The following is a 14,478-nucleotide window of genomic DNA, read 5'->3' on the forward strand; positions in this document are numbered from 1 at the left end:
CAAATTATTAAAAATGCCTAGGTTAAAGAAGACATACAGATGACCAAGAGCCACATGAAAAGCTGCTCAACATCACTAATTATTAGACAAAATGCAAATCAAAACTACAATGAGGTATCACCTCACCCTGGTTAGAATGGGCATCATCAGAAAATCTACAAACAACAAATGCTGGAGAGGGTATAGAGAAAAGGTAACCCTCTTGCACTGTTAGTGGGAATGTAAATTGATACAGCCACTATGGAGAACAGTATGGACGTTCCTTAAAAAACTAAAAATAGGGTTTTCCCTGGTGGCGCAGTGGTTGAGAGTCCGCCTGCCGATGCAGGGGACACGGGTTCGTGCCCTGGTCTGGGAAGATCCCACATGCCGTGGAGCGGCTGGGCCCGTGAGCCATGGCCGCTGAGCCTGCACGTCCGGAGCCTGTGCTCCGCAACGGGAGAGGCCACAACAGTAAGAGGCCCGCGTACCGCAAACAAACAAACAAAAACAACTAAAAATAGAACTACCATATGACCCAGCAATCCCACTACTGGGCATATACCCTGAGAAAACCATAATTCAAAAAGACACACGCACCCCAATGTTCACTGCAGCACTATTTACAATAGCCAGGTCATGGAAGCAACCTAAATACCCATCAACAGATGAATGGGTAAAGAAGATGTGGTACATATATACAATGGAATATTACTCAGCCATAAAAATGAACGAAATTGGGTCATTTGTAGAGATGTGGATGGACCTAGGGACTGTCATACAGAGTGAAGTAAGTCAGAAAGAGAAAAACAAATATCATATATTAATGCGTATATGTGGAATCTAGAAAAATGGTACATGTGAACCGGTTTGCAAGGCAAAAATAGAGACACAGATGTAGAGAACAAATGTATGGACACCAAGGGAGGAAAGTGTGTGTGTGGGGTGGTGGTGGTGGGATGAACTGGGAGATTGGGATTGACATGTATACACTAATATGTATAAAACAGACAACTAATAAGAACCTGCTGTATAATAAATAAATAAATAAATAAATAAAATTTAGGAAGTAAAAAAAAAAAAGAAATTACCCAGCCCATAAAAACCAACCACCCCATACCCTGGGGCCTCCTGACTTCTGAGATGGCCCACACTCTGCCTGTGGAATGTGTTCTAAGTGGTTGAATATATATATATATATATATATATATATAATATATCTGAATCACTTTGTTGCATACCTGATATTTAATACAATAATGTAAATCAACTATAATTCCATAAAAAAGTTCCTAGGTTGAGAAACCTTTCTATAAAGAAATATTCTCCCCCGCCCCGCCCCCGGCCCCAACAAATATCCTAAGCTTTGTAGTTCTCATAACGACCTGCAAATCACCACTATAGGCCAGTTTAAGTTGGCAAGGTTCTCCAAGCTTAAACCAGCTTAATTCAAATAGAGACTCAATTATGGCCCAAGTTTAAGAGCTATTATTCATATGTCCTGTTTAAAAGGGCTTCCTGACGGACTCTTTCAGGGATTACAAAGTACTCTCATTAGCTCTGATTAGGTCCTGGGACCTGTCTTGCCTAAAATTTCTCATGCCTACACAGTAATAGAATGAAAGATGTATCTGGGTTTACTTGTTATCAGAAAATAAACCTGAATTTATATTCAATTTTTTTCCAAAATAATCTCATTTACACTGTCAATTAAAAATCAAGTTTATTAAACAAAAGAAGCATAAGAATCTTCCTTACAACATTACCCTTCCAACCCCCCTGAGGTCAGAGGACATGAAAAACAGGGGGTGTAAACCAGTCTAGTTAAAGGCATAATCAATTATTAAAGTCAGGCTCCACCTTTCTCCTTCAATATTGGTCACCACATTTCTTCAAATATTTGAAGTTGAGCTTTGAAAACAAAGTAAGAGCACATGATTCAAGAGGAAGTAGTAGTAGTAGTAATTCATTCCAATGTCAATTCCTAAAAACTCTGACCAAGGGATTATCGTACTATACCCACTCCAACCCTCATTATCTAAAATGTTCCAACAATACTGCTACCTATTCTCAATACTTATTAAAAAACAAACAAACAAACAAAAATTCTACTAAGGAACAATGTGCTATCTGAGCTGGGAGGTGTTCTTTCTTTCATTTCATTGTTCTTTGTTTTTGTTCTGGTTTCCTCTCAGGAGCCAAGACTTATAGGATTTAAGTCTCTGCTTGAAAGAAATCTAGGACCTCAAAAGCAAATACTAGAAACCCTGTAAAATCCTCTCAGATATATGCCCATAGAAAGGTTGAGGAGAAAAGAAAGTAATAAAAGCTTTGAAAATCATTTCCCTTCCCAGTCAGAAGGACAGTGAAAGTACATGCAGTAATAAGGCTACCCCACTCAGCATTCTTGCACTCACTTTAAATAATAGTGATGCACATGTAAATAAGCTTTCCAATTGTCCATGCATCTATAAACTAGGTTCAATTATTGCTTCCTCTGGATGGGTTTTGTGAGATTTAAGTGTTTTGTGATCAGTGAATGGAAGTTGAGATAAAAACTAGAAATAAAGAAAATAAACTCTTTGCCTTTAAAGAGAAGTGGTCCCAGTTTCCTTTCACAAGCCTGAAGGGTTGTTGTACATATTAAAACTGCTGCGTAGCTCCATCCCTGGTCACAGATTCCCCCCTCCTTCCCCGCCTCCTCACTGAAGATGTCAGATCTCTGAGAAACAGCGGTTACAAAAGGATGCTTTTCACAGCTTGTACTAGAAAACGCTGCCACCCCATCCCTGCATAAAATAGCACTAAACTGAGTCACAATGCTGGAAGCTGTGCCTTCTGCTTCTCTTTAATGGAATCTAGATAATTTCTAGTGAAAATACTAAATAATACTGCGAAGCTTTGCCTATGTATACCACATGTCGATTCTTCTAATCCCCCGTTTGCCCTAGATAATTTTAAGCTTTATCCATTAGTGTACCACGCAAGAGAGAAAAACGCAGTTAACAAGACAACAGTGTTACCTAGGTATCTGGCTTCAGTATTAGCAAGAGTCTGTCATTTGACAATTATTTCCCTAGCATACCAGACGGTAAAGAAAATGTTTTCATTCATCCGCAAATGACTAACATTTTATTGATGTTTCAAAACGCGGTTGAATACTGTTGCACTCTCAATTTCCGAGCCGGATTTGAGAGTTAAGCTTGAATACTAGTAACATCAGCAACTCCTGCTGCAAACGGCTCGGGCCTTGGAGTGTCACTTGTCACTTCAGCAGGGAGGTGATGCTGGTTAGGGGCTCTTCGATCAGTCAGTCTGGGTGGTCACAGGTGATGGGAACCTTTCCCTTCCCCATATATCCTCAAGCACTGCGATAAAAATCACTCTGAGCACCGCTACCGCCAAGCAAAACGACTCCCTGCCTGCCTCGTAAAGAGCTCAGTCTGGGGAGGCAGCCGGATGCTGACCCCTGCAGAGATTATTGCTTCTGCGCTTTGCCAAAGGACCCTGCTAGCATTATGGAAAACGAGTTAGGGATGTGCGAGGTTTTGCTGTATTTATTTCCTCCAAGGGATGAAGGACTGGGGTCAGCCGAAGAAAATCTTCCAAGACTGCTTAAGGGGGATAGGGTTGGAGGAAGGGGAGGGGTGAGCATATTTTTTAATTACTTGTTTCTCTCCTTCACCTCCCCGCTCTGCTTCCCAAACTCCTCACTGAGCAAGATTGATCGGCGTAACTGCTATCGACTCTAGTCTCGGTTCTCGCATTGATCTGCGAATGGACTGGAATAGCTAAAGGATCCTGAATCTGGAAAGGAGTTCAAGAAGGGAAGAAGTAAAAAAGGGTAGGCGGCGGCCCCATGCCCAGCACCTCACTCTGCCTTGGGCCAGGACAGCGGCTCGCAGCGTAGGGGCGAGCTGCTACGTTGATGCGGCGGCGTAAGAAGAGAGGGTAGCCGCTCTGCGCCGCGGAGTAGTAAGCCTATCCAAACGGGTTTGGAGGCTGTTAAAAAATATAAACCTGTGACTCGTTAAACCCGGTAACTTTGCCCTGCCTAGATTCGAACGCGCTTATCATTCCGCCTGATAGGCTCAAACGGGTTAAACTGCCTCTTACATAACAGGACTGCCTGGCTGCACACAATTAAAACGCTTGATTGCAGTCTCTTCCCGACTCCATCCCTTCACGACCCTTCCTGCCCCTCCCTGCGCGCCTGCGTGCCTCGCGCGTACAGGGCCCGCGAGCTCGACTCGCGCGCATACACGGGCGCGCGCTTACTACACACTCACACACACGTCCATGCGCTCTCCACTTTGATTATACCTTTCTCACACACACACACACACAATTTAGTGTCAACATGCACGAGGTGCGGGGTGTAGGGGGACCGCCGTCCAATCCTTAGCGACTGACCCATTAGACGCGCCAGCTGCTCTACCGCCAGGCCTTGCAAGCACCCCCATCTTGTCCCCTCAAAAAGCAGCCCCTCCCCCCCGTCACCGTCCCTACCTATATCCGAAAAGAGGTAAAGAGTGAACTAGTTGGCCGCTTGTCAACTGTAGCGCGGCCGCCCCGGCGAGATTGGAAAGAAAAGAAACAACACCACCTCACAGTCCCTGGCGTCATGATGGCGCCGACCACAACTTGGAGGACTTAAAAGTTACGGTGCCTCAAGAGGTAAAACGCACCGAAGAGGGAAAGCAAAGCGCCCCTCTGCTCTGTTCACCTCAGCCCCGACCAGGAGACTTTTCTAGCAAAGCATCACTCTACTGCGTATGACAGGAAGGGAAGCGTTCTGTCTCCGTTGCGTCGCTTTTTCCCTCTCAGTTTGCATAATTGTGATATACCTCTTACTGATTTTTTTTTCGTTTTCTTTCTTTTCTTCCTGCCACCCCCCCGCCCCAATTCGTTTCCCCCCTCCCTGCTGCATCCTCAGTCCCCGGGCGGGGTTGCTAAGGAAACGGCCGCTTGGCAACGCGCGAGAGCCTGGGGCCGCCGGCCGCCGCTGCGCCCCGCGCTGCTTCTGCTGAGGGTGCAGCCGCGATTACAGCCGCCGCCGCTGCCGCCGCCGCTCGCCCAGCCTCCGCCGCCGCCGCTCCTCCTCCCTCACTCGCCGGCGCGCTCGCCTTCTCGCTAGATAGTGCGCGAGCCGCCCGAGAATTAGCCACTCTCCGGACTCGGCCAAAAGCAACCGAGAGGAGGTGTAGTGTGGTGCTAGGGGGTGGGAGGGGAGGGAGGGAGGGAAAGCAAAGACGAGGAGGAGGGGAGGCAAAAAAGAGAGAAACAACACCCAACAACTAGAGGGGGGTGGGGGGGAAGAAAGAAAAGAAACCCACCCATCCACCAAATTAAAAAAAAAAAAAAAGAAAGAAAGAAAAAAAAAAATCCTGTGGCGCGCTGCCTGGTTCCCGGGAAGACTAGCCAGCACCAGGGGGTGGGGGAGTGCGAGCTGAAAGCTGCTGGAGAGTGAGCAGCCCTAGCAGGGATGGACATGATGCTGTTGGTGCAGGGTGCTTGTTGCTCGAACCAGTGGCTGGCGGCGGTGCTCCTCAGCCTGTGCTGCCTGCTACCCTCCTGCCTCCCGGCTGGACAGAGTGTGGACTTCCCCTGGGCTGCTGTGGACAACATGATGGTCAGAAAAGGGGACACGGCGGTGCTTAGGTAGGAAGAACGTCGTGCTTTTTCGTACTTGTCTCAGTCTGTCTTTCTGTCTCTCTTTCCACCTTTCTTGCCTTCTTTTTAAACCAAGTAATGATGCTGGTGGTGATCACTATCAAAAGACTACATTTCAGGAAATTCAGTTGCTGATTCTGCGTGGAGCCATGGCCCCTTAACCCCGGGGCAGGTAGCAAGCCGGACTTGTGATGCTAAAGCACTTTGCCGGAACGACAGGTAGCCCGGGGATGAGTGAAGTGTGAGGTTTAAGAGGGGCAGGTGCCACTTGGAAACTAAATTCACAAGGTCTCTGTTTTATTGTCATGGGGTACTCTTGGAGAGTCTGACAAGTTTATCAGGTTGTTTCTATTTTACTGCAGCCTAAGCGACTTTTTCAAACTGATGGCTGGCTCCCTGCTCCTATGTATTTTCCCTCTCACTTGGACACTTAGGCTCAATTTCTCCCTTTTCAGTTTTCTTTCTTTCCTCTTACCGCTTTCTCCCTTTTCTTTTTCTCCCTTCGTTTTCTTTTCTTCTTTCCATCTCCCCCCTTCTTCCTTTGCCTCTTTTCATTCCTTTTCTATTTTTCCTCCCTTTTTTCTCCTCATATTTTCTTTTTTATCTCCACCACTCTAATTTCTCACCTCTTATTTAACCCACTTTTCTCCACTCTTTACCTTTCTCCATTCCCCATTTTTCTTCTTCATTAATATCCCTGTTCTGTGATCTCTCTCTCTCTCTCTCTCTCTCTGTCTCCCTCTGTCTCTCTCTTTCTCTTTTTGACTCACATTTCCCATCTCTTTCCCCATATCGGTTCCCATCCCTGTCAGACACACGTATGTTCCCTCTAACCCCTTCCAGTACCATTTTCTCACCCTCACAAATCTCTTTCTTAACCACAGTCCCTCACATACTCTGTTTCACATTCTCACACATGCTGGCACTTCCATACTCTCCCTAACAACCACTTTCACATTCAGATTCTCTTCTACTGTCTAAAAGGCACACGCTACTTCCCTGTTCCACACATTGTCACTCACACATGTGTACACACAGTCTCTCTCTTTCCTCTCTCTATCCCCTCATCTTTCCCTTTTCCTCCCTTTTCCCATTTTAAGTTTTGCTTTTGCTCACTGTCCCTTCTTCCCTTCTTTTCCCCAAGCTTGAGCATCGAAATGTTTTGTCATTAATGAACATCCATAGACTAATTTTATCTTTAAACAACACTGCAGATAAGCTTCTAGAAACATTTTTTCTCCTGTGAAAATATAAATTGATAATCAGCGGTGCTTAGATCTAAACAAGGCTAAATGCCCTTATTCCTTCATTTCCCATTGCCCTCCCTTCACCCCATGACACTTCCACCTGACATATATCTCAAATCTCCCTGAAAGATCTTCTTTCTCTCCACTGGGTGGTAGTTGGCTTGTAAGTGCAGATTGCACAAAGTCCGTATATGTGGCATGTCTAAGGTGAAACAGAGTGGGCTATGCTTTATTTGAGTCATGCAATATATTTTAAATTTAATGATCTGGGATCTGGGTGTGGTAAATGATTTACACCTTCTAAAACATGCTTATGAGTCCAAATTCATCTGGAATACTATTGTAGTTTCTAATATACATTAATAACGTGCTTTTATAATATATGCTATCTCTACTGTAAATGCAAAATGCCACTGGATGTATACAAAAGTAACAAATGATTTGTTATAACTTAGTAAAATACCTTTCATTGTTGGTAAAAGAGATGAACTTTTGGTCACACACAGGATATAAATTAAATCCTTGTTTATGTTCTTTATATTAAGTTTGTTTTGGAAGTTTAAACAACAGTAAGGATGAAGTGCTATCTTTAGAGGTTGCAAACACTTATCATTGGAGCTGTGATCTATATGTTTGTAGCAGTATATTGCCTATTTGTAATGAGCATTAACACTTTCAATCTAAAGGATTTGATAGACTGCTTGTCTTTTAATGGTATATCTTAGGTGTTTTGTTTCTATTAAAATAACTGAACCCATGTTCTGCCTCTAGGAGACCTATGTTTAGTTCAGTCATTGCTTCCAATAGTGAAGCTTCTCTAACTAGTGACACCAATATCCTTCCTGGTTTGTTGTTTTGGTGCAGTCCTCATTTACTTGTGTGCACTGTACCTCATCCATTTATATGCTATATCCTGAGTTTTGTCATATCTTAGTTTAGGGAACTTTTGACTTTTAAACTTTTAAAAGAGAATACAACCTCTGTCTCTTCTGAATAATGTTTCTAACCAATTACAATGTTTTTTAAAATAAACAGAATCTTTTTTTTTTTGTCATATGAAGCAAATCCAATCTGCATTATTTTTTACTCAGAATAATTTGCTTACAGTAATTCTAGAATTCTCTAGGGAGTATCCTATTTTTTATCTTTTTTACATTGCCCACAGGTTTTAAACACTCTTAATGTGTATATTTATAAGAAATCCTCTTTCTCTTAAAACAAATGTTAAATTGTGTCAGTTATTTTTCTTGACTCATCTGCAACTGGTATTTGCTCTCTTCATAGACCAGTACAGAAGAGCTTAAGGACTAATTGAGTGTAAGTCAGGTGACATACTTTTCATCAAAAGTAATGAAACAGAGTTATAGTTTATGTTTTCACTTTGGATACTTGGAATTGTATTTGATCTAATTATCTAATTCATTAGAAAACAAAACAAACAAAACAAAATCTTCCCTAATACATACACACCCTCACGTCAAAGTACAGAAATCTAGTACTCAAGAGAACACTTTACTGAATTACCTGAGTTCATTTATTAAGCTTTACACAGTATACTCTATTTTTAATGTAACTCATTCCTCAAAGTATCTCTAATAAAAAGCAAATAGCGGCATAAAAGTTATCAAATAACTAAGTGCTAAAGGCCTGAAAGTGCAAACGTGTCAGTCAGTGACTCTGTTGCTTGTGGTTACGTTAATGAAACAGAAGTTTAAAGGTCAAATCATACGTTTTTATCTCCTAAATGCCAGAATGTCTGTTTTAGAGAAAAGAATCAAGAAAAGCAAAACTTCCCTTAAGTGGTGTTATCATACAAAAGGGAATTCATTCTGTGATCCACAAACTGTATCTATCATTTTGTAAATCATCTTCTCTATTTGGCTTAAATAGAGGACTTATAATGAAGTTCCATTTAGTTATTTCAACATTCTTATCATTTTAACTTTGCCTCTTAAGGTTAGTGAAACAATATATTAAATGTCAAAATGTCCATTATTTCTAATAATGATATTCACTGATAAATTTCTGAAGGATTCACATGAGGTATTTGGACATTCTTGATAAAGTATTTAATGATGCATCTATTCAATACAATAACTTTGGTACTTCCCTTACCTAAACTTTAAATGAATGCATGGATGTCTAGAGTACATTGTAATTTGCTACCAATACAAATTAATATTTTCATTAACTTATGAGATACTAGATATTAGATTGCTACCACATTTAATACTTATTGCTATTTTGTGCTTAACAGAACTTGTTAATTTGTGTATAGAGAAATTAACTTCTTCTCTAGTCTTCAAATTGCATTTTAAAGTACATGGAAGATCTGAGTTAATGCTTCATGAGGTGACATAGCAAAGAACAGGAGATGCTAGAACCACATTGGTCATGCTTCAGGACCCAGTGTTTCTAGACCTAGAAAATCAAGGGGAACATAATTCTGCTCTGGCTCAATACATTAATTTCAGATGACTTTTTTTTTTATAGTTTTGAAGCTACTTTAATGTGAATCAGTCACTTTATTCTTACCTTATTAACAAATACAGTTATGTTAACATGTCCAAAAATGTTTAATATTCTTTGGAGATAATGCAAGGAATAGCCTCATTTATATCATCCCAGTTTTTAAAAAGACATGCCATTTTAAGCTAGTTCTTTCATCTGTTTCTACTTCAACTCATCTATGAATTTTGTACATTTTAAGCTGCCATCCTGATATGAATTCAAAATATCCTGTTCTCTGTTTGTCATGCTTTAATCGAAGGAAGGAAGGAAGGTTCTTTTCTTAAATGTGATATCTTCTTTAGCAAAGTTGAACACAACTTTTTCATTTTAATGCAATAGATTTGAATGGAAGTTATATGAGATCCTAATAATGATATTGTAATAAGGCAGAAGACTTTTGCTTCAAGCATACAGCATAGAACACATTTATGCAGAAGATATTTCCATTGGAAGTCACAAAACTTTTACAAGTAGATTTATAAATGGATATGACAAGCATTTATTACTTCTCAGCCTATTTGTCCAATACATTTGCCTTTTGATTACGTTAATTAGTTTTGGTTTAAAATGTATGCTATTGGATACAAGAAAGTAAATGATTTATGTATGAGAATGCAGAATTACCAATAACAATAGAGTCGATTATACTGTACTTTTGGAATATCATTGAAGAGTCTCTTCAGTGAGGCTCTTCAAACTCATCTGTTAAGTCATCCCTACACATTGATGCATCACATATTCCATATGTACTGTTCGACTATATAGGCATTTTCAGTTTAGAACATTAAGGCACTATTTAAAAACCTACATCCTTATTAAATAGTGTCATTGAACAAATATTTTTAAAATTCTGAGGTTTTTTTTCCTTCTTTAAAGGAGAAGTGGTAATAGATAGTCATGCTGAGTCATTTTGGAAAAATGCACTCCAAAATATGGAATAAAATGCTACAGTGTTACCTGTAGTGATTTGCAGAGCTGTTCTATTAGCATGACATATTACTTGATACATTAATACACAATCATTCATTATATTAAAGAACAACATAGTATTTTTAAATTTTCTAGATAAATTTATTTTTGTCCAATTTTTTTTAGTTTAGAAGATCTGATAAGCCCATGTGGTTGTATGTCTTTGAGCACAAGCATATGTTAATGAACTACTTATTTTAAATAGATTGGATTTACAATTAAATAGCTCCATGAGATAAGTTAATTCTGAAATACCTGACTTTTGGAATGTTTGGAGAAATGTTCACATCCTGTATGTGACAGTTCTAGGCCTGATTAACCAGATCCAACCTTCATCCTTCTCCTATGCTGTGCTATTGGAGATAGATGATGAAACTAATCCCCAGGCTGCATTTCCCAGTTGTCCACGTCAGCTGTCTTCAGGCTGTGGTTGTCCAATGGAAGGTAGTTTTAGGAGAAGGGAGGATATGATGAGTGAGAGGCCAAGGTGTTTCTCCCTTCCTTCATTGCTTTGGGCAGTGTTCAGCAGTGTCTCCATCTCCTACTAGATAAACGGCTCTTGGGCTTCTGTATACTGCCTCACCCATTTGTTCTTCCATCCTAAAAGTAGCAATGGCTTCCTGCTGTTCTAACTGTTGGGCTGTCTTATCATCATGTGTTCTTCTTCTCAACTTTTCCATCCTCTTTGCAATCAATTCCCTGCATTAAATTCCCTCTGTTTTAAATATTCAGAATTGTTTACATTTTGCTGGTAGAACCCTGATTGATACATGGTGAAAAGTAATAGTTTCAGTGATTTTAAATATATTGGGTTGAATTACTGTTTTGCTCATGGTAACATAAATGTTGCTTCCTAGAACTGGATATAATAGTTGTTTAAGGAGGTAGGCATAGAACTATAACAACACTGGGGCATATTACGAAGAAGAAAAATGGATATTTGGGGTATTGTCCACACCCAGATTATGGTGAGCACAATAAACAGATTATATAAATATTTAGTTAAATATATGATTGAATAATTAATTTCAGAAGAAAAAATGTAAAGATGCTATGCATAGGAAAATAAAGTAGTTGAAGAATATAAATTGGCAAGAATCAATAATACTGTTGTTTTTTTTTTTTTTTTTTTTTCCCCCACTGAGCAAAAGAGAACCAGGGCTAAACTCTGTTTGTGGATATGTGGTCAAAATGCTGAACTAATTCCTAGTGTTGACTATTGAAATCAATAGGAATTAAAGGCCTTTCTTTTATGTAGCTTAATACCTGAAGAGCAAATCAAAGTTTCCAGTTTCTTATGAAGTATATGATCATAACAGTACACATAACCACTGTAGAAATTAGTCTCTCAAGTCATTTGAAACTTTTTGTTAGAAATCAGATCACTTTTCTACCATATCCTATTCAAAATGTCATACACTAAGACATTATAGACATCACATCACTAACATGGAAGAGCTAAGGGAAGCTTTATTAGTCGGTATTGTTTGTTTTTACTCTCCCGCTTAACTATTAGATGATGTGGTGACCTTCCCCTTACATTCTTCAAAATTCTTTCTAAAATATATTTTGTAGGTGTCTGGCTCCAATATAAACAAGTAGTCACCATAAAGTCCTACTTTTGGTGACTTTCCCCACATTTTTGCAGGAAAGGTGGTAATTTAAAACCATAATTAATGCAATGACCATCTCTAAAGAATGCTCAAGAGAGGATTCCTGAGTTGGGAAGGAAGTCATGCTTAACTCATTCTTCTCAAAGTTTTGCTGATCCATTATAGATTGTCATGGACATTTTCTGTGTATAAGAGAAAATAAAATGTATTGCTCCGTTTTTCCTTGGAACATCATATTACCTGCCTTTTGGCTTTTGTACAGGAAACTTTAAATTGGACCACATGCTATTTTGTCAGGTATTTTATGTGTTTCAAGTTCACCAATGGAAACAAACTTCCCAAACTACTAGAGAGTAAAATCTAGGATTTTTCTACACGGGCATAATCATTATCAAATTGGATTTGATATCTAAAAATACGACGATTTACAAGATGTTGGAGAAATTTAATATTAGTAAGAAGTTTTTTGACATTTTGTTAAAGTACTTTCTGTTTTTTACTGTATTAATTTTGGTTGTCAAAACACAAGGGTTTGTAAGCTCTGTGACTGTTGTTCATCTATTTCTAGGGCTTTAACGTTGAACCTTGCATATATCAGGCCAACATCCACTATATTTTAAATTAATGAATTTTTTGGAAGGATAAGTGAAGGATTAAATGTATTTGTTCCTTGGTTTATTAATTGTTTCAAATTTAATAATATTGTAATATATTTAATACTATGATAGATCTGTGTGTTTATAGTGATTAAGTATTTTTTATCGAATCCATTTATCAGTGGTCTCTGCCTTAAGTAATTCCTGCAGAAGTCCTAGTGGGTTGAGACACACACATTGGAATCATTCAGTGTCTTTAAATTCAGGACACAATCTACTAGTGGGTCTTGAAGAAAATGTACTGTATACTAAAACTATTTTAAAAAAAATAAAATATACTAAAATAGGGTAGAAAGCATTTTACATAATAAAGATAAGTATCATTTAATTAAACTTTTATTTTGTGTGTTTGTGTGTGTGTACTGTGTCAAGATTTTATATATATATATATATATATTACTGTGGATTTCAGCAGAAAATGTTTGGAATGCAATGATACAGTTGTAAGATTATTGAGATGTACTTATAGTTTTAAGAAGATCTAAGATTTTAAATTATATAGGTAGGTTTTTGCTCTTTGCAATTATAATCAACAGATAACAGGAACAGTTTGAAATTGCAAAATATCTGTTGTAACCTTCTGACATTTTTTCTGTTTCTACCTCAACTCATGGAGCCTCCTCTTCCTTTCTTCTAAGGCTTCAATTAAATAAAATCAATAAAGATACAGAGGTAGAGAGAATTGGCTATTTGCTTTGAATGAATAACTCTCAATTGTGAAAAGTAGTTACACTCCTCAAGCCAGAGCATAACTTTTGTATCATTCTGTCCCTCAGAGATAGGTCAACATTACTTTATAAACCACAGGGTATTGATACTAGCTGATAGAATTTTAATGTGGTCATGTGGCTTTGATTTATAATGTTGAGGAGGTTATCTATTAGCATTGTAGTTTCTAAGCCATATCAAGGTCTGAATCCTGACAGAGGACCTTTGATGCTCTTAAGCACCCAACTGGCATGGAATTTGGTCTTTTAATCACTTTTTTTAGGAAAAGGGGAATATAGGAAAGGAGGAATTTGGTAGTGTTGCCAGCATTAAGTGTTGCTCTTTTGAACAGAAGCCAATACATTATACTTTCCAGATAGCTGGTATTTGTTCAATTTAAGGAAGATGTTTATAACCCTTTTTGGTCCAGAGGTAAATTGCTCTTCACTGAATTTCACTAAGTTGTTTGGACACAGGTCCAGTGCCCATGCTGAAGCTATAAGATAGGGCTGATTTAAAACTATAACTACTGCCATAAAGTATTGAAAGATTTTGGATGATTTAAAGGGCAATGGGAAAAAATGTGTTCTGTTGTCTTCGGAAACCGCTTTACTCTCATGCAACTAAAGTAAATTTACAGATATTAAAAGGATTTAAGAGATATTATGAACATAAGAGCTATAATCAGAAGGCAGAGAATATTGTTTGTATATTCTCTCCAATAACATCACATACTCTTGTATCAGAATATTACATGAATAAATCGAAGGGATCATAAAGTTTCCCTAATGTTATAGATATAATATTTCTTATAGAAGATCATACTTAGATATATCTGATTTGTAAATAACCTAGTTTCAAATTAATGTCTTGGTACTTGATCAGCTAAATAGAAAATGGTATCTCTACTACTTAACATATTCCTGGCACATTGTTAGTGCTCAAAATCTGTTTTTATTCCTGTCCTGCCCCTAGGGGATATATGTATATGTATAGCTGATTCATTTTGTTATAAAGCAGAAACTAACACACCATTGTAAAGCAATTATACTACAATAAAGCTGTTAAAAAAAATCTGAATGTTGAATGAAGGAATTGAAGGAAAGAGGGAGGAAAAGAGAG

General features: G+C 38.7%; 1 protein-coding gene and 1 long non-coding RNA gene across 3 annotated transcripts in view; one reads left to right on the top strand and one right to left on the bottom strand.

Moving 5' to 3' along the window:
• LOC132597724 (uncharacterized) overlaps positions 1-4,851 on the bottom strand; it is a 28,245-nt gene extending 23,394 nt beyond the window's left edge. The window contains exon 1 of the long non-coding RNA XR_009564991.1: positions 4,489-4,851. This is a non-coding gene — a long non-coding RNA (uncharacterized lncRNA). The remainder of the gene's footprint in view (positions 1-4,488) is intronic.
• A 454-nt stretch (positions 4,852-5,305) lies between these two features.
• Positions 5,306-14,478, top strand: part of NEGR1 (neuronal growth regulator 1) — a 909,340-nt gene continuing 900,167 nt past the window's right edge. The window contains exon 1 of one of the 2 annotated variants that reach the window (XM_060304301.1): positions 5,306-5,640. In XM_060304301.1, coding sequence (XP_060160284.1) covers positions 5,465-5,640 — 176 coding nt within the window. In that variant the 5' untranslated portion in view covers positions 5,306-5,464. The remainder of the gene's footprint in view (positions 5,641-14,478) is intronic. The other variant, XM_030865953.3, reaches the window with a different exon arrangement.

Source organism: Globicephala melas, chromosome 1 (assembly GCF_963455315.2).
Source record: "Globicephala melas chromosome 1, mGloMel1.2, whole genome shotgun sequence".
NCBI classification, from domain to species: domain Eukaryota; kingdom Metazoa; phylum Chordata; class Mammalia; order Artiodactyla; family Delphinidae; genus Globicephala; species Globicephala melas.